Source organism: Alexandromys fortis, unplaced genomic scaffold (assembly GCF_014885135.2).
Source record: "Alexandromys fortis isolate MF-2015 unplaced genomic scaffold, M_Fortis_MF-2015_v1.1 scaffold_28, whole genome shotgun sequence".
Taxonomy (NCBI): domain Eukaryota; kingdom Metazoa; phylum Chordata; class Mammalia; order Rodentia; family Cricetidae; genus Alexandromys; species Alexandromys fortis.
This window is the reverse complement of record NW_026067901.1, coordinates 11,582,520-11,603,306: the sequence shown is the minus strand read 5'-3', so window position 1 is coordinate 11,603,306 and position 20,787 is coordinate 11,582,520. Positions and strand designations below refer to the sequence as shown.

Below are 20,787 nucleotides of genomic sequence, written 5' to 3'. Positions count from 1 at the left end.
TCACTCAGGTGACTAGCTCCTGAGGAGCAGCACCCAAGATTGTCTTCTGGGCTCCACATGCATGTGCACATACATGCTATCTGTCTGTCTTTATCTGTCCATCTATCTCCCTGCCTCCCCCACACACATACACAGCCTGTCTGCTCACTGACTCATCATAGACAAGGAGCTTACTCAGCAGCAGGTCCCTTCTTTCAAGGCTAGCGCTGCTGCACAGCGCCTGCTGTCTCTGGGATGCTGGTCACCTTGCTAGTGACAGTTGGACTATTAACCAGCTGCTGCCACTGAGCCTTTTACTCCAAGCATTCTGGGACACTGTGCACACACTAGGCAACCAGCAGGGGAGGTCCCAGCACTGTCTCCACTTTACAGATGAGAAACAGAGACAAAAGAGGTATGAGGTTTACCCAGGGTCACACAGCAACAAAGGCAGGAGTGGGATTTGGCCCTGGCTGCTCAGCACTTGTAGGCAGTGACTCCATATACTGTCTGATCCCTGTACCCAGTGACCACCAAGGGCCGTGCACCAAGTTTTCTCAGAGGACACGTGGAGCTGCTCATGGTGGAGAGAAGGCAGATCTCCATGACAGCATCAGGGACATGATTGTGGGGTTGGTGTGGTCAGAGCCAGAGCTTGAACAAAAGTCCATGATATCTGACCCCAGGATCCTTCTCCACTGCTGCCTCAGCTTTCAGAGCCCCAGCATTGGATCCTAAGAGAGACCAAGAATGTAATCCGGTCAGCACATTGTCCTTTTGGAAGGACCTGTGTGTAAGAGTGACACCCCCCACCCCCCACCCCGTGCATACGACACTGCGGAGCACTGACTGAATAGCTAAACTCTTTGTCAAGGAGCAGACAGAACCACAGTCTCTCTTCTTAGCATTCGGAGCCTCATCTCTCGGCTTCTCTCCAGGGGCCAGACATGGCGGCGAGACTGTCGAAGAGGGTGCCCTTTAGCACTGCATACAGAGCAGGCTGAAGCAGCCCAGCTTGTGGGGCTTGATCTCCCATCTTCCAAAGCAGCCTTGCCTGGGGGGGGGCCTGTTCACTCTGCTGTCGGAGCACTCCCACTAGGCTGCATGGTAGATCGGCAACTGTCTGCATCTGCATTGTCCTTTGAAGGGGCCATAGTGTCCAGGATGTGGCCCAGTCGTCCCCTTGGCCAAGGCCACTGCTGAGGCTCCAAGTCCATTTCTCTGGGATGCCTGCCTGGGTTGCATCCTGGGCATTGGTGTCCTTCTAGAGTTCTTCTGGTGACCACGCCCACAGCATGTGCTCAGGACTGAGAAGCACTGACCCACAGGGCTTGTAGTGGCTTCCATCACTTTTGCTTCTCACTGACCACAGACCCCACTGGAGCCCTCCGTTGTTATTTGAAAGACAAGGCTAGCCGAGAAAGGCAGGTGTGGAACACCCCACTGTACTCACTAGGTGGCTTTCGAAAGTGGCAGTGTCCTTGAGTTGCTTCAGTGGCAGTGGCAGAGGAGAGATCTCCCTTTATTTTCACAGCCACCAATGTGGCCATAGCACTGGCTTGGTTCTGGGGTTAGGAGAAGGGTCAGGTGCCACCTGCAGAGTTCTAGCGTGGGCTCCATGGAGGGACATACCCGGTCACCATAGCTGTGTAATACAGAGCTGTCTCCTGCCAGCCACTGCCCCTATAACATTCCAGCAATGGCTTAGTGAGTCATTGCTTGCCTCATGTACCATTTTAGTGACGGACAGCAGCCTCTAATAAATGCACCGTGTTTCCCAGAGAAGAGACAACGCTGCCTGCTGCAACAGGAAGACAAGCCTTTTTAAAAACGAAATCTGTATTTAAGGCCGTGTTTGTCTGTGTTCTTTGCCTGCCTTAAAGGTCACGCAGATAGATTTTTCCTTCTTTAGCAGTGCAGGCCGTGAAGAGCCGGGCATTTCCATTCTCCCTCCATCCAGTGAACCTGGGGGACTAAATTAGATTCTGAAATTGAGTGTGCAGTGGAGTCGGTAAGTTACCGTAATGGGAGGGTATTGCTTCTCACCTTGCAAGTAGCGAGGTCATGATAATATGAAGCGAAGTGGATTAAAAATAAAACCAAAGGTATTTATTTATGACCTGCTCAGAATTGGATTGGCATCCGTGTAAGTTGCATCTAATGGTTGAAGACAGTAGATTGATGTTGATGTATCCCCGAGGACATGCAGCCAGGGAGACCTGCTCCATGAATTCAATTTAAAGGCCCACAGAAAGTATCCAAAATGCAAAGGAAATAGGGGTGGGGGAGCAACAGTAAACGGCGGCTGAAGAATGTCCTGGCACATAGCTCTCATGATTGGGGTATGCTCCGTGTGTCCGCTGGAGGTTCCCTCCTGAGCTGGAGATGATGCAGGAAGTCTGCTCTGATCAACCACTATAGCCTCTCCTGGCTCCACCCATACTGACAGTGCTGTCCTGAGTCCACATTAATGGGCAGCTCAGGCACCTCCCTGCTCTCTAAGTAGGGTTCTAGAAACTTGGTGGGCCAGAGTCCAGCAGCTGCCATGGTTTGGGAACCAGTCCCCGCTGGGCTGTGCTTTCTTGAAGCCAACTGCTCTGTGTCTCTTGTCAGCTGTCTAGAGCTGGGATGGCTTTAGGACCCAAGTCCTGTAGAACTGGTATCTGCAGAACCGTTGGAAAGGGGTGTGCTGCTCCCTGGAGGTGGTGGCCTAGCTCACACCCATTCATCTCGGGAGACTCCTGTCTGGGAAGCTGTTATAACCATACAGACCTCTTAGACCCATGTCAGTTTAATTCCTACAAGTATTGTAGTCTCTCTCCCGAGACCTGTCCTGTCCTAGATGAAGTCCCCAGAGACTCTGTGAGTCATCATCTGATAGGAGAGGCCCGGCTGTTGATGCCATGATGTACGGGGGTCACTTGCGTCTTACCATGGGTGCCCCCAAGGCTCTGTGGTTTTTCCCTCCCGTCACTGGCCTCAGATGCTGTTAGTAACTCAGTCTCAGCACTGCCTGTCCTGCCTCCAAGTTCTCAGCTCTCGGATATCCCCAAGCCTGTGGGGATACCCCCACATGGCCCAGTGCAAACCGGGGATGCTGGATGAAGCCGAGGAGCTGCAGCATGGAAATCCCAAAGCAGAGCTTCTCATCCCTGATGCCAGCAGAACTGAGTGACAGTGGCAGGCGCTGTCCAGTGTGTACTCAGCCTGTACTGTGTGTGTGCACTGTGTGCAGTGTGTGTCTAGTTTGTTCATTGTGTGCCTGACTGGTGCCGACATGTCCCTGTGGTCTATGTGTCATCCCAATGGCCGAAAGGCCAGGCTGCTACTCTGTTTATAAAAGAGGTCCCTGGGCTTCTAGGGTGACATGAATGGTTGTTCCTAGTTGACTATCTTATTGTCCAGCCCCCAGTGTCAGGACTTGTTCCCTTTGGTCTTGGAGAAGAGCGGAGGGGGGACAGGTGGTTCTTTTGTGGGGCTTCTGTGCTGACTCTGCCTATGGTACAAACATATTGCTGAGACCTGAGGTGGTAACCGGACACACGAGGAAGTGTATAGAGACTTGGTGTGTTACTCTCTGGTTACAGAGAAGCTTTGAGCTCTTAGAATTCTCCTGCAGCCTCGCCTGTGATGCCTTCTTGGCCATGGGGACCAAGGATGCTGTGTCCCTGGAGTATAAAAGGGTTTAGAAAATGGGTCACAACTGCAGTGCTGAGAAGATGCACTGTGTGGCTTCTCAGATGCTGAGCTGGGGACACATAAGACTATAAAGGGCATAGTCTGACTGGGTGGGGTTGAAGGGTGAGTGAGTGGGGGGACCACAACAGCTGAGGGCACTGCCCCATGCTTTCTTCTGCAACTGACTGAGTTCTCCCAGGTGCCTGCTGCTGGGATCTGGCCTGCAGCCCTGGACCCTCCCTAACTGTCTGTCTCTCCTCCAGGAGTTGCTGCTCTTTCTCCAGAACCTGCCGACCGCTCGCTGGGATGACCAGGATGTCAGCCTGCTGCTGGCCGAGGCCTACCGCCTCAAGTTTGCCTTCGCTGACGCCCCGAATCACTACAAGAAGTGAGCGTGGGGCCCATGGCAGCGGCCTCACCCTGGGGGTGGCATCCTTTCCCTACCTGGATGGATGCGGGCCTCTAGATTGGTTCTTTCCTGGTGTGGCCTCGCAGAATGGGCCTCAGCATGGTCCAGAGCTGGCAGCCTCAGTTTGATGAGATACCAAAGAGAGTCCGGGAGAGAATCCTAGCTTCAGAAGCTCAATGCGGCCAGGAGTGACCCTCACCCTGGCCCTTCTTTGCCAAATGCCCACCCTTGGGCCCCTAGCCCAGACAGCCAAGAGGAAGTTTCCCTCATAGGGCCTGCTCTGTGGGTGCCAGGCAGAGGTGGGCAGCCATCTCGGGCCTGCTCTGAAATGCACAAATCTGTTCTCTGAGTGAAAGAGCCAAGTCCAGACAAAAGCTGAGCACGGCTGGGGCTACGCACACAGAGCCTCCAGTGGCTGCCATGTTCAGACCTGGTTTAAACAGGCCTGGAAGGCTGGGAGACAAGAAGAGGCCTCTCACCGCACCTTACTCTGTTTTTAATTACCCCACTACTTATCCCGGCAGGGGGTGGTCAAAGAACCTCCAGGGAGGCAGGAGTCTTTGTCAGTCATGGGCCCACTCTTGGCCATGACAGGGCAGATGAGTGGCTCTGCAGTCCCAGCCTCTGGGGAGGTTCTTCCCTTCTGCATAGGAACAACCAGGAGCTGCTGGGCTGGGGTCCCTTCCTACCCTGCTGCCCTTTCAGGATCCGCTGGTTTGGAGCCGTTGCCCTGGCTGCTCCAGGGCCCTCAGACTGGCTTCCCACATGTGCTTCTAGGCTGCCCCAAGCTGCCTGGCCTGTGATGTGGGATCCCCAGGGACTACCAGGCCAACCATAGGACAAGAGCTTCGGACTCCTAGAGCAGGCTCCTATCCTCAGTTACCCACCGTGGCCCACTCTGGCCTGTCCCTCCCTTAGGAGCAGCGTACCACTGCCCAGGCACTAGGACACTGCCCAGAGGCTGTGGGGGATGATACAGGGAAGATGCGTATCTGCTTCTATTCCGATTATCCTGGGTCAGATAGAGCATGACATCAGCAGTGCTGGGTAGGCAGTTCGTGTCCTGGATCAGTAGGGGGACATGCTCCCTCAGACCAGTGCCTATCCTGGGTGAGGGGCACCCAGCTATGAGGAAAACTGCTTCCTCTTTGGCTCTGTGGGGAAGCACCATCCTTCCTGACCCTCCCATGGTGCAGAATGCCCCTCAGACAGAAGGAAGAACTGCTCCATGGTGGGTTGTTTTTATGATATGACAAGGACCCATGCGGTTAACTTAAGCCCTGAATGTATTTTAATGTGTGCAAATGCTTGACTGGGTGTAAGGGACGCTGGCGACAGTCCTGCGTCTGAGCCAAGCAGGATGTGTGCTTTGAATGTGATGTGTTGGAAACAGAAAATAAAGATGCTTCATCTGGCTCCTGGTCTTTACATTTTTATCCCATTTATTTGGGGAGCTAGTGTGTCTGTGCCATGGCCGAGGAATGGAGGTCAGAGCACAACTTGCTGGAGTCTCTTCTGTTATGTGGGTATCAGGGATCAAACTCAAGATGGTCGGCCTGATGGCTTACCCACGAGCCACTCTTCAAGGCCCAGGCCCCAGCACTGGGCCCTGTACTCTCGGCCGTGCCTTCATCACAGCAGTACTGTGGCCTCATGACATACTTGGGGCCTCATAAGAGGAAGGAGTACTTGTCCAGATGGCCTCCGGAAGCCACTTGCCTGGGGGTTAGGGTGGGACACAGACCTGGCCCTGATCCTCTGAAGCCAGGATTTGGTACTCCCAGGACCCAGCAGAGTCAGTGTCAAGGTCCAGCACAGACAGACCCTCCATCAGGCTCTGGACAAGAGGCAGCTCCCCGAGTTTCCTTTGTAAAAAGCCTGCACGGAGTCGACCCTGGAATCTGGGTCCCTCTTCCATACTCCTAGGAACTCAGGGCGCGTCATCCCCCCTGCGGCCAGGCGTAAGACTCCAGCCCTGGTCAAACAGCTGCCACATACTCTCTTTTACTACCATGAGTGATGCTCAGTTACTACCTGAGGTCTTCCCTGCTGACACTGGTACCCGAGTCCCAGGGTTCCTAGATAAGACCCTACCCTGAGTGGTACCCAGGAACACCCAGTCCACAGAAAAGACCCTACCTGCTAAGCTCTACTGCTGTTAAATGCCTGAAGTGACCCCCTGGAGCAGTCAAACCTCCGGCAAGGGCAGCTGTGTTGGGTAGCGGTTTTCCTGGGGTGACTTGATCATGTGGGAGCACTCATGCAAGTCTTATATGGCAGCATGGAGGTAGGCTTTGTATCGAGTGCACCCGGACAGCCTCCAGATGTGTGTCACCCTGGGCCAGCAGCTCTGGGCAACCCCAAGGATCTGCCTGCCCTATCCTGAGGGTGTGTGCAGGGACAGAAAGCCCTCCTCCTGGAGTCTTCCTACCCTCTCTTCTCTGCCCTGGCCCACTCATCTCTCACCCCAGCCATGCTTCCCCCCAGTGTGGCACCCAGCTCACGAGGACCAAGCCACACAGGTCTGCCCCCACATAATGTGGAGGCCTTCCAGATCCACTTTGCAGCCCCTGCCCTGGGAGATCCTTAGCAGGGAATAATTTCAGGGGCACACAGATGAATGAGCCTTTGGGTCCGTTCATTGACAGGTTGAGACTGATTAATATCTCCCACCAAAGAAAAGTGTGGGCCAGATGGTTTTCCTGCTGGATTCTACCAAGCATTTCAAGAGCCAACACCAGCCTTCCTCGTGTTTCTTCGAAAACCCAAAAGGGCGGGGAAGTTTCCAAACTCCATTTACAAAACCAGCATTCGGTCTCCTCAGTACAAAAACTAGACAAGGACATTCAAAGACAATTAAACTGCAGGCCAAGGTCCTTGAGCAAAAGTCAAAAGAAGAACAGACATCCCCAGGAAAATCCTAACAAGCTGAATTCATGACACACAGAGACAGTCCATGAGAACCAAGGAGAATTTGTTCCTTGCATGCAAAGATGGTTCAGTTTAAGCCTGCCGGTAAATGTGGTGCGCCTGATTAACAATAAAAAAGCCATGTGATCAAGTCTTACAGTAAGAGCAGTTGACAAAATTCAGTATTCTTTCATATTAAAAAAAAATGATCCAAGCTGAGCATGGTGGTGTACCTCTTTAATCCCAGAACTCAAGAGGCAGAGGCAGGTGGATCTCTGAGTTCGAGACCAACCTGGTCTACAGAGCAAGTTCCAGGATAACCAAGGCCTCACAGAAACCTATCTTGAAAAAACAAACAAACAGTTATTCAGACTGGGTATAGAGGAATTGTTATGGAATATTTGTTTACACTGTAAAGATGTGTCACTGCCTAAGGCGCCTTCTGATTGGTTTAATAAAGAGCTGAATGGCCAATAGCTAGGCAGGAGAGGTTAGATGGGACTTCCAGGCAGAGAGAGGAACTCGGAGCACTAGAATCTAGGTACGGAGGAGATGCCAGAGAGACGTGGAACAAATCAGACATTTGGTTACAGAGGACAGGTAACCAAGCTGTGTAGCAGAACATAGATGAACAGAAACAGGTTAATTTAAGGTATAGAAGAGCGAGATGGGATAAGCCCAAGCAAAAGGTCAAGCTTTCATGATTAGCAATAAGTCCCTGTGTCTTTATTTGTAAGCCAGCAGCCGATAAAAAAAAAAAACTTACTTCAAGGAATTACGTGCAGTGTAGATAGAATAGACTTCTGCACAGGGAAGGCCCTGTGCGAGAATTCCACCGTGGAAAGCTGAAGCCCTTTCTTTTAAGACCTGGATGAGGCAAGGAAGGCTGTCTGTTCTCACTGCTTATACTCTACATAGCGCTGGAAGTATTTAGTACAACTCCGGAAATACGTAGTCCAGTACTGGAAGTCCTGCCTGGACAAGGCGATAAGGAAGAGAATTAAAAGGGAGGAAGAAGAAATGAGCCCGTCCCCATTTGCTGTTGGCATAACGGGTTCTCCCAAAAGAAAGAAATTAGACCTGGCAGTCGAAGCCACAGCACACCTGTGTGAGAACAGCAAGCTCTGAGGAAGAACTCAATAGAGCTGTCCCGATTACAATGGTTACAGTAAAACAAAATACAGCATAAATAGAAATAAAGAAAATCAAGAAGGTAAGAAATCTAGATCCTAAAGGCTAAAGCATGGATGAAAGAAACTGACAAAGGCACAGCTACACCTAAAGACGCCTCGTGTCCGTGGACTAAAGAGCCAAGATTGCCGACGTCTTCATTTACTGGCTGCAGTAAAATCCCTGCCACAGTCCAAAGAAAGAAAACAACCCCTGAAATTCATTTGGAATGTAAAACTCATCCTGACCGATGAGCTGAAAGCAAAACTTGAGGCATCATACTGTCTGGTGCCAACTATACGCAAAGACATGGGCCTTAATGCAGCTTGATGTATAATAGCTTTCTTTAGAAACAGAACTGATAGAATGTGTGTGTATGTGTGTGTGTGTGCTGGCAGAAAGTGTGGCCCAGATTTAAGATGGATCTTCCCACTTCAAAAGATTTGGATTTAAGGTGGGTCTTCCCACGCCAAGTGATTTAATTAAGAAAAATCCCTCACAAGTGTACCAATTGCTTGGGTTTCAGTTAATTCTAGATAGTAATCAGGTAGACAACCAAGAATGGCCCTGGCAGATATAACACACTGCCTGGCCAAACAGAACAAAAAACTTAGAAGTGGAGCCATGCATAGAAAGCGGGTTATTCTTTTTAGGTGAGTGCGCAGATGAACTGCCAGTGAACAGATTGATCCATGAAAATTACAGGCCTTCCAAATGCCCTGATGGAGAAACGATGACTGTTTCTATAGTTCGGGGTCAGTGACAAGGGGTTAAACCCCATGGCAACAGGAAAACCAGTGTGAAGACAGACCCGAATAGGAGGAGGAACCCCTGGGCAGCAAGCCCTGCCTGACTTGAGAAACTCAGGGAATGAAAGCAATAGCCAAGCTGGGTGAGCATGTTCTCAACCGGGAGGACACTGAAATTCCTTAGAATAATTTTTTTTAATTAATGTGTGAGCACACCTGCCTTGGAACGTGGAGATGAGAGGACAGCTTACAGGGGTCAGTCCTCACCTTCTACCATGTGGGGGCCCAGGGATGGAACTCGGGTTGTCAGCTTCCTTTACCTGCTTGGCCCCCTCAACTGCCCAGAATTCCTTAGCACATATGGTTATTGGCAATCAATAAAAGTGACTAGAGCCCAGACCACTGACCTTTAAGAAGAAAAGCAGCATAGATGCCTGTAACGTATTCACGTCTCTAATCATTTAAGAAATGGGGGAGGGGCGCATGCTGAGATGTCTGTGCCCATCAGTGCCTGACTTCTGACCAGAGATATCTGGATGCCACCTGACCTGGGAAATCTGTGTCCATTGGTACCTGCCTCCTGACCTTGGGCTACAGTTGGGCTCATTTGTTACACAGCAGTAGAAAACCAAACTGTGCTCAATCTCTCTGCTACATGATGCTTCTGCTAAAAAAAAAAGCTTGCTCTCTGCTTCAACACTGTCAACACTTGAGTGAAGAAGTCAAAAGACAACTTGCAGGAGTTCTCTCTTTCTGTTATGTGGGTCCCAGGGATGGCACTTAGCTCAGCAGCCTTGACTACAGGGTCCTCTACCCTCTGAACTATCCCACTGGCCCTCAGTATCTGCTAATATGACCAGCTTCTTTGGGTTACCTTCTGACTTGTGGGATTGTTGCCCATGCTTTCCCATTGCCGGGTGGCTTGATACTGTGGCTTTATGAGAGAGCCCAGTCACTCGTGATACTGTATAAGGAGAGCACAGTTAGTCTGGTGAGCATCTGGGATGTTTCTAGTTGGAGCTGTTATAAACGGTGCTGCTCACAACATCTGCGCGCCTATCTCCTGGAGGGCCAGCACCCACTGTTGGGCTGAGCATTCATCGAGAAGTGGAATTGCAGGGCCAGATGGTGGCTATCTGTCACAGTAATGGGTACTGACAAATTACCTTCCCACACAGCAAGGTGTGGGACTCTTGCTCCCCACTTTCCCTGGAGATGGGTGGTTAACCTGGCTGCCGCAGGGTGGGCTGTACAACCACCTTGCCCATTCATGACTCGGTGTACCTCTCTGGCCCCTCTTGGTCCTTCCTTCTGCAGCTCAGACAGAGACCTCTTGGGACATCTGGATGTGTTGATGCCAGAGGCGCCACCTTCAATCATTAAAATTCTTTAAAACTTGACTCTAATGGCTGCCTATAGCCAGTTGCATTCATTAGCATAATCCATTTACTCTCTTATTATAAGGAAAGTGGCTTCCTTTTCCTTTTACATTGCCTGTGTGGCTGTGAGGAACTTGGTGGGCTCCCAGGACTCTTCCACACAGCTGTAGCAGTAGGGTCCTTCAGTCCTTGCTGCCATAGGCCTGAGCTAGTGCACCACACCCTGGTCCCACCTGCACTCCAACTCCACTCTCTCCCATTGTACTTCCACCCTCAACTCTACCTCTGCCCCATTCCCATGCCCACCCATCCCTGCCTCCACATCCACCTAACCCTCACCCACCCTCCTTTCTACCCCACCCTGAGCTTCCTTCCTCATCCCACCTCCACCCTCATCCCCACCTGACCCCTCTCCCGTCTCCTGCTCCCCCGCCCCACACTCCCATAGATCATTAGAGAACTGCAAATTTAAACAGTGAGGTTCCCCTACATCTGTTAAAAGGGTTGAAGTTCACATCACTGACAGATCTGGTAAGGATGTGGTGCCTCCGGCATGCTCTTCCACCACAGGCAGGAAGACCATGTGGTGCAGCTACATTAGCCATAGTTTGGTGGTTCTGTGTCTTAGTACATAGAACTCCACAGTGTGCTCCAAGAGCAGTCAATTGACTTGGCGCTTCTTAATGGTCAGTGCAAACCCACAGGTGGCTGTTTATTTGTAATTGCCAAAGGTAAAGGCACCAAGATATTTTTTAAGACGTGACCTTGCCCGTATGGTACATCCCTACTACGGCATTATCTTCAGGGGTTGTGGGAAATGAGCTCAGAAATCACAATGGCAAACGGGAAATTCATGCACATTGAACAAAGCCAGTTCTGGAAAAAGTCAAACTATGTGCACCTAGGAAATCAGTGGTGGTCACAGGGCAGAGCAGAGGGATGAGCATGCGCACAGAGGGTGTCCAGCAGGAAGATCATTTTGTACCTGTAATGGAGGGGGTGTCATATATTTTTTTTTTCCAAAGCCATAGGCCACCAAGAGTGAGCCCAAGGTACAGGATGGACTTTGAGTAGTAGAAACGTGTTGATCTATGTTGCTCTACTGAGTCTACCTTGCCACTGTTTTGACACTGATACAGAGAATCCCCATAGAGCGTGGGGAGGAGGATTGAGAATGACATATTTTTGCGGAATTGTGTTACAATCCCCAAATTGCTCTAAGACTGTAATCGATTAGCCGGAGAAAGCACAGGTGCGTCTGAGTGACTGCGAGAGCCCAGCTGTAGCTCGTGCCCCCTGTGAGGTCACTAAACAGAACGCAGTTTGCAAACGGGGGTGAGAGTAAACATTTCTGAACATGCAGCAACCGCCAGTGAATGCAAAGTCAAGCGCATAGCGAATTGGGGGGGGGGGGGCTTCTGTAGCCCTGGCCCATTGGCGTCTTCCGGCCTCACTGCAGCCTCAGTTCTGAATGCCCAGCGCGAGCCTCTTACGCTTTGTGTACCACATGCATGGCACTCAGTGCCAGCCAACACTGCCTGGGCTCGGAGTTGAGGCTGTCGTACACTGTGAAGAGTCCAGAGCTTTCTGCTCTTACATGGTTCAAGTTGAGAGAGCAGAGCCCTCGCGTTTTCCTGCTGGCACTCCTCAGAGCCTGCCAGAGTTAATCCAGCACTGGATTATCTTCCATCTGAATAGCAGAGCTTGGAAATTCCTGCTTCTGTTGTGGACTAGCGTCATTAAAATGAAAACCATTAAATAAATTTTGGCTTGGACTTAAGACAGAATTTCCAACAATTCTAAAATGGCCCTAAAGATACGCCTGCCATTTTGACCTATATATTTGTGTGAAGTGGTGTTCTCAGCATTGCAAAATCAAACTATGATTAACTCTACAAAAATCTTAAAGACACTCTGTATCCTGCAGTAAGAAATATTCAACCAAGATCTAATCAGTCTTTATGTAAAAATAAACATATCCATCTCACTGGCATGCAGATTTGCTTTAGTCTTCAGTAACTGGTAAAATTATATGTCTATTTCAGAGTTGTTCCAAAATAAAATTCTTGTGATATATTATTGATAAATGTTTTATTTGTACACCTATGTTTTTATACCATTTGTCTTAGTTTCCTTTCCATTGTTGTGATAAATTCTTCTACCAGAGTAACTTAGGGGAGAAAGGGTTTATTCTGGTTTGCGGTTCCAGAGAGATCTGCCCAATGTGGTGAGAAAGTCGTGACAACAGACACAGGAGGCTGACTGGCTATATTCAGGAAGCAGAGAGTGAACAGGAATTGGGGCTCAGATATAAAGCCTGAAGGACTGCCCCCAGGAACCCACGTCCAGGGATTCACTTCTTCTCTGGGGGTAAGGGGCTCCTCCTCCTAAAGGCGCCATGACCTTCCCTAACCACTCTACATGAGCACATGAGCTTGTATCTACACTCTGAGTCATGCACAGATCTTTCCGGCACAAAGACTAAGAGGAAAAAGAGGAAGAGAAGGAGAAGAAGGAGGAGGAATAAGAAAAGGAAGAGGAAGAGAAAAGAAGGAAGGAGAAAGAAGGAAGAAAAAGGAGGAGGAGAAAAGGGGAAGGAAGAAGAGGAGGAAGAAGAGAAAGGAGGAGTAATAAGGAGGAAGAGAAAGAGTAGGAAGAAGAGGAGAAGGATGTAGAAGGAGGAAGGAGGAAGAAGAAAAGCCCAGAGTTAGAGAACTTGTTGAAGTGAAAGGAGATACACATTCCAAAAGCTGACCCAAGAAGAAACTGAAAACTCTGAACATCGATAAATCAATAAATGACTGAGACTGAGAGTCTTCCCTGTCTGACACAGCTCAGACAGCTTCACGGCGTTCTGTGCCAATGCCGTCCGTGGTCAGAGTCTAGGAGCACAGTGGTTTATGAGCAGAGCTCCAGCATAGCAGCTGGCTACACAGCCTGGCTGCCCCTGACCAGACTACATGCGATATTTGTCATGTGTGATCATGGAGTTGGACCTTATAGTCTGGTGGTGGTTGGCTTTTGACTTATGAGCCTGAATTTTATTCATTTTGAGTCTTCAGTTCCTGGCCCCTGTTGGGCTAGAGCAGCTTCTGTGTCAGTGGCCAGGCGAGGCAGCCAGGCGGGTGGAGGCCGTGTGTATTCCCTTCCTGTGATTTCGGACTGGATTCCAGTGTGGAGGAAGAAAGCCTCTCTCCCCCATTGGCTGAGTTCATTAAGAGCCTGTGAGCAGGGCCTGTCAGCTTAGTGACCCAAACTCAGAATAGATTTTATTCTAAACAAATAAAGGAATGGGGTGGTGGGCTCGCTGGATTTGGATGGAGGTAGAAGGGGCTGGTTGACCAGATTGGGGGAGGCGGGGAGGCCACTGAAGAGGACCAGTGAGGGTGAGACTCTGGGAGAAGGGACAAATTGGGGGGAGGGAGGGTATCCTGGGCTGGGGGATGGCCAGTAGGAGGCAGACATGGAAATGTGGACCAGAAGGAAGACTTCCAGAGCTGAAGTTGAAGTGTTGGCAGAGGTGGGTAGTGGAATGGAAAGATGGTTCCTCATGGGGCAAGACAGGAACAGGCACCCTCAGAGACAGTCAGAACCTACCAAACAGACAGTAGAGCAAGCCTGGGCTTCAGGTCTACAGAGGCCGCCCCTCCCGTCTCCCTCCCTCTCCTCCTCTTCCTTCTCTTTGATGTCTAATCTCATTGTCAGCTGGATTGGATCTGGAATCAACTAAAAGACAGCCCTCCGGGTACACCTGTGAGGGACTCTCTGTACTCCATTAACTGAAGTGGGGAGACTCACCCCTAATGTAGTCAGCTCCTTTAGCAGCAGTCCAGATATGAGGAGTTTAGATAGAAGGGGGTTTCTTTCCTGCTCTTTGCCTGCTTGCCTTCCTGTTGTTCTGGTGAGTTCATCTACCCTGTTGCTGCCATCCTTCGCTGCCATGAGAATAGCCTAGTGTCTTTGGCTTTCCAAGGTTGAATGAAGAACAGTGACTTTCCATAAATCCCTCAGGCCTTCAAGCAGGAGTGGGACTCCTACCGCAGCCAACCTTATATACTGAGAAGCTACTGGGTTCTCAGCCTCTCCAGTGTGCGGGTGGCCATCACTGAATGGGCATAGTGTAAGCACCCATTTTAATACGATTTCACTCTGTTCTAGAACACCCTGACTAGCACCTCCCCTTCTGCATTTGCTAGAGAATGCTCACCTCCCTACCAGGCTGCCCTACTCTGAGAGCAGGTTGTGCCTCTCCCTCTCTTGTTCCCAGAAAGAATGGAGTCAGACACATGGCCAGTCCCGTTCTGCCGATAATTGGAATATGGAGTCATAAAGTTCAGAGAAGCTAATGAGCCTGCCCAGGGCTCATATCCAGGGAGGTCAAGGCTGTCTGACTCCTGCTTCATGGCAACTTCAGGGTGTCCCTGACGTACCCCAGATGGTCACCCTTCCCCATATGCCACGGCTAAAGCCCAGGCCTGCTGGGCCCTGTCTCAGTGATCTTCTGGGGCAGCTACATTTTGCCTAGCAAGTGGCTGAGCCTGGCCTGATAAGGTGGAGACTGATGGTGGTAGACCTGGGTGGCGTTTATTGAACATTTAGCATCTTCTGGGCACTGCTCTTTGGAGATCAGTGACCCTGGAATGAGGGAATCAGAATCTTGAAGCCATTCCAGTAGTGTTGGAAGCCTTGAGGTGGACATGGTGCAGTTTGACCATGATGCTCCCTGGGCGGATGGAGGGAGCATGCGGGAGGAGCATATACTTCTGGTCCCCACTCCAGGACAATCTAAGTGACCTCTGAGAGGCTGGCATTCTCATGTGGTCATTGCCTGGGAATGCTAATGAAGATTGGGGATCTGGGGACAGCTGCTGCTGACCTGGCTATTAAAAATAATTGGCCACCCATAACACGGAGGAAAAATGTGTTCGCTCTCAGTTTGGCTGGGAAATGTGAGTTATTCTCATGTTGCCATGGAAACCAAGATGAGTTGGGACCGTCTCTCAGCTATTTAAATCCACGAGTCCGGTGAAGACTGCTGGGTACTCTCCTGAGAGAGGTGGGAAGGATGAATAGATAGAAGAGGGACAAGGGAAAGAGGCACCTCTGCATAGCAAACAGATACGGCCCCCATGGCCATCGTGAACCCACACAACCTTCATTCGCTCCCAGGTCCATTGACAGCAGCCTGGAGAGGGGATGGGGCGATTCAGGGCAAGTGGAACACAAGCCGTGTCATGCTCACTGAAGACCCCATGTGCCCCGGTCTCTCTGGGGACTTGGATTCTTCCTTTAAAGTCCAATGATGTCTTCAGTTCTGTGTCTGCCTGCCAGCATCATGAGAGCTGTAGGGACCAGGGCTGAGATCTCTGTGCTCAGACCTTTCCTCTCTCCAGTAGAGGCGTGCTCTTGAAGGAACCATGTGTCCCCATTCAGCCCATCTTGGCCCTTCTTGTTGTACCTACCTATATATAGAGCTGACTGAAGAGAGAGCCTCCAGGGTCTCTGTTCTCTGTTGGTTTCAGTGCCTTCGGAGAGGTTGCCCCTGTGGCTTTGAACTTAAGGGCTTAGGGACTGGGATAGAAGTGAGGTTTGTTTGGGAGCTGCTGTGTCCTGTGTCTCTGGACAGCATCTTCTGTCCAATCCCCTCCCTTCATCCCTGTGGTCTCTGAGCCACCATGCTCCTTCCCAGGAACCCTCCTTCCTCATGCCGTTCAGCAGAGGTCTCTCCCCATACGCTCCTTCTGCCAGGAATGCCTGTTTGGAAGACCATAAGAAAGAACTCATTATAGCTCAGAGAGCCCACATGCTTGATCTAGCACAGCCCTGAACATGGTACCCCATGCCTCCTTATAGAGCTATACTCATAGCTAGTACCTTACCTGTGGCAGGGACAGGGCCCAGTCACTGGTGGCTGTTCTGTAGGGAAACAGAGCCAGCAGCATGACTGGGGGACAATGATGACAAGACAGTTGTGCCTAAAGACTGCTCAGAGAGGGGTACGTACGTCCTGTGACAGGGAAGGCAGAAGCCCGAGGAACCTTCTAGATCACCCCTGAGCAGACAGCTTCAAGGGGCCAGGGTCCATTGTGGAGGTCAGAGAAAGCCACAGCAGGGAATATGGCATGCGGGGTATGGCCTCGGGAGGGGTATGGGACCTAGAGCTGCTGCCTAGCTCCCTGGCAGTCCTCCACCCACCCACCGCCATCCTCTCTTCCCCAGGGCCCTCTGGAGACCATTTTACTGCCTTTCTTTTTAGTTTCAAATAATTTGCTTAGCAATGTCTCTGGTGTTCTGCTAATGGTGACAGCAAGAAGGAAAAATGATCAACCTTAGAATCACAACTTGAAATCGAGCTGTTTTCGAGAACGCTGTCTCCAATTAGAGGCGGTTTAGAAGACACCAAACACATCTGTCACTGGCTCTGCCGGGGAGGAGGGTGACAGTTCCTGGGGGAGAGGCCATGCTGCAGCTGAGCCTGTGGAGCTGAGACAAAGGTGGTGGCGACATCCTGCGTCTGTCATCTGCTTCCTCCAGGATTCTCTAGAAGATCCAGGAATGTCCTGCAATATGGAAAACTGGGTGGGAGGTCAGGCAAGTTCCCCAGATACCCCCAGATTCTGCTTCTGTGAGTGGGGTGTCCCCATGGCATTGCCACTGAGTACCAGCCTTCTGGTTGGGACTCATAGAAAAATCCTCTGGCCCTGGAGCTACACTTTCTGCCCAGGCCATGCATCTGGCTGTAGTCTCCAGGACAGGGGTCATACAGGCTGTGTTTCTTCGCTCCCTGCCCTTCTTCTAGCTGGGCGTGTCCCCAGTGCTATGTCCTTGATGCCAGCTCCAGTTCTGCACACACCCCATCTTCTAGTCAAGGAAGCCAAGGGTCAGAGTTCAGGCCTGTACCCAGGCCTGTGGAGCTGGTGGGGCAGAGTGGAATTTGAATCCAGAGTTGATGCTCTTCCCACAGCAGGTCCTCACTGGTCCTCACAGCAACTCTACAGGTACATTCCAGCCACCGAGCCATTTAAAGACGGCAGGGTGAGGACTGGAGGGGTGTCTGATCACAGTCAGGGTCACATGACCAGCTTGACAGAGGATCCTGGTGAGTGGGTGGATGGGAACTCCTAAGGTGGCTGGGTGAGCCCTTAAAGTATCCACACAGAGGGTCAAAGCTTGGAGGCCTGCCCTGATCTCTGAGCTTGTCCTGGCCCAGAGCAGGCACCAGAGCTCCATGGCTGAACTCAGGGAGCACGGATCCTGAAAGATTTCCATCGATTTTCCAAATTAATGTTTTAGTTCTCTGCGTCTCGGGAGCCGTAATGAGGTGTCACCAGGAACGAGAGGACGAACCGGATGAATAAAACGTCTTTTATAGTGTCATTACACTTGGATAATAAGATTTACTCGTCAACTTCAACTGTAATAATGTAATAATTTATTTGGTGACCTAATGAAGACATGTGGCCGAGGTTCTGAGGATAATAAGTGCTCTGCAAAGGTTAGCACCTGCCTGCCATTCCAAGCCACCACCTTTGGAGCTGGACCGAAGGAGGACAGCACAGGCTCCTTCTGGCAATTTGGGTACAGCTGGCAGGTCCAGCCTGGGGCAGAGCCCACCCTTGGTTAATGGGTTACAACAATGTATCCAGTTGCTTGTGTGTGGGCCCTGTGGCCAGCACTGATCTAAAGAGACATGGGTTTTCATCCTGACATCTGGGCCCCTGGACATAGGCCAAGTGCACCTTGGTGTCGCATGAGAAGCCCACTGGCCATTCTTTCTCCTGTCTGTGGCTGCAATCATCCCAGTGAGCCAGATGAACCCTTTCCTGCCTTGGTTCCTATGGTATTGTACCATAGCAACAGGAAGCAAATTAGAAGACTGCAAGGTTCAATGGTACAAGCCTCTGTAGCTCATCCCCACCACATTCCCTCCTGTCCCCTGACTCTGCCACACGATCTCAATGCCTCTAGCTGCATGGCCTCTGCCCCAACTCTTCCTCCTTTCTAAACTGTCTCCTTCAGATTCTTAGGGGCTCCTTTATTGCTCAGACTCAGCTCAGACTTCCCTGGCGCTACCATCATGGTCACCACAATGTCATTTCAATTTCCCCTGGGCTCTCTGCAGCTGCAGAATGTGGTTTACCCATTGCCAGCTTCATAGGCTGACTTCTTGGCTCCTCGCTTCTTCCTTGTCTGACCCTTGACTGTGGAGTGCCTATGAGGAACCAAAGGTTTGACCACGGGTATCACGGACCCTGCTGATGGCTGGCCCAGGCCCCACTGACACCTTACAGTGTCACTGTCCTAACTTGAAGGGCCCACTCCAGTGTCAGCCTCTGGCTCCATCCAGGGCCTCAGTGAGGGCCTGGCTACACCTGGAGTTCAGCCGACAGCTGTATACACCACTGTATCCATGCTGGGATTCAACCGACAGCTGTATACACCACTGTATCCATCCTAGAGTTCAGCCGGCAGCTGTGTACACCACTGTATCCATCCTGGAGTTCAGCTGACAGCTGTGTAACCACTGTATTCATCCTGGAGTTCAGCCGATATCTGTGTACACCACTGTATCCATCCTGGGATGCTGACTTTCACCATTGGCTCACTCAACACCAGCTGACTCTGATGTCCCGGTTCCCAGTTCTGCCAGCTTCTTTAAGTGTTGGAAAGCCCCAGGGTGGGGATCACATGTATGTATCTTCTACCATTAAATCTTCAATGGCTGAATGGGAAAATCCTGTTCTGCTCCTTGGGGAAACCGAGGCAGCAAACGTAGAGTAGAACCACCATGGTTATAGCTGAGGGGGTCTTCCTCACTGGGCACAATCAGAATGTCACTGTGCTCCCCGTGGTCCCCTCCCCGCACTGACAAGTAAACCAGTGCTTCCAGTGACAACAGCATCCTACCCGTGATGGCTCACGTACTTCAAGTCCAGCGGTGCAAAGTTCAAGGCCACTCAGCAGTTGGGAGAACATGTACCTGTGAATGGCCGTGTGGTCCAGGATTGACCCCTACAGAAGGCTCAGGGCCACCATACCCCGTGGATCCCTCTGCTCAAGGCCGTCCTTAATGACGGAGTGGCTCGGGAAGATGGCCCAGTTGTCAGTCGGTGACTGCTGTGTGGGGATTGAGAAAGTGCCAGTTTCCCCCTGTTTGTTTTATAGGCTGCCATTAAGCCAAATGCTTTGCTGTCGCGTTCATTAGGCGTTTGGTCAATTACTCTGGGACTTGTCCTTGGGGAGGCCAATCTCGTGCTCATTAATGCCTGTTCTCCAGGCTGGCCACAGAGTCATTGCCCAGCAGTATTTCCTCGGACTCTGGAGGGGACAAGCTGCTGACCCTGGATGGTGGCTTCCTCTGAAGAGCTGGGACTTCAGCATGGGATGGGAGTTCAAATCCATTCACATGGATAATCTTACAGAAGTCGTGTGGGGGTCACACATTTAAGGCCTCAGTCATCGCATCCTGAAGCAGATGGTCCCATGAAATATGGGGACATCTGCGGGTTAGAACATTAGCGAGGAACACAAGTTGAGGGTCAGACTAAGAGGACGGAGCAAATGTTTCCACTGACTCAGGTTCAGTCCCTTGCAACCATATGTCAGCCAAAAACAACCTGTACTTCCAGTTCCTGGGAATCTGTTGCCTTCTGCTGGCCTCTGCTGACCTCCACAAGCACATATACATGCAGCAATGCACTCATACACATAAAATGTTTAAAGAAATCTTTCAGATCCAAGATGAAATAGTAGTGAAATGACCAGCTGTGTGCCTTCAACGGATTGTGTCTGCTCTCTGGGACTCAAATCCTCATTGATTCTTTGGGGTGATCCTGGTACTTATCAGATTGGGGGGAGACCAAGATGAATAAGGCTTGTCAGATGGCATGCCTTGAGTTGCTAATGGCCACATCTTCTCTAGGTGAGCTGGTCCTGGGGTTTGCCACCTGGGGTCAAGATGTAGGAAATATTATTGGGGTTATACTGGGTGGGTACTGGGATGGGGTGTAGTTGGTATGTGTGGGGTGGTGCATGCTGTGTGGATGTTGTGTGTGGTGCATGTATGATGGGGTATGTCATGGGTTATATATGCATCATGTATATTTGGTGTGTGTAGGGTATATGTATGTCGTGAATCCATGCATGTATGTGAAGTATGATGTAGGAGGGAGGTGCGTTGTGTGTGTTTACATATGTGGTGTTATGTGGTACAATAGGCAGGTATGTGGCATGCTGTGTATGTATGTGTAGTCTGTGTGGGGTATGCGGTATAGAGGGCATGTGTGGTAGATGGTGTATGGTGTGCGTGTCAGCATGTGATTGTGCACAAGTGTTTTGTGTAGCAATTTCCTCCAAGTTAAAGCATTCCATCATAGAAGGAAGCTGTTAAGTCTCAGCAAGTTCTCCTGACTCAGGAAATTCTGAAGGGAGGCTCCGGAAGCGAATAATGGAGAAGCCTCCCGGTGAATATACGAGCAGGAAGGATTTCCAAGGAAGCTCAGACCAGCTGGGC

General features: G+C 50.8%; 1 protein-coding gene across 1 annotated transcript in view; it reads left to right on the top strand.

Annotated features, from left to right (window-relative positions):
- Positions 1-5,481, top strand: part of Tbc1d22a (TBC1 domain family member 22A) — a 279,341-nt gene extending 273,860 nt beyond the window's left edge. The window contains exon 13 of the mRNA XM_050129184.1: positions 3,921-5,481. Within this exon, the coding sequence (XP_049985141.1) occupies positions 3,921-4,049 (129 nt within the window). The 3' untranslated portion in view covers positions 4,050-5,481. The remainder of the gene's footprint in view (positions 1-3,920) is intronic.
- The last annotated feature ends 15,306 nt before the right edge of the window (positions 5,482-20,787 follow it).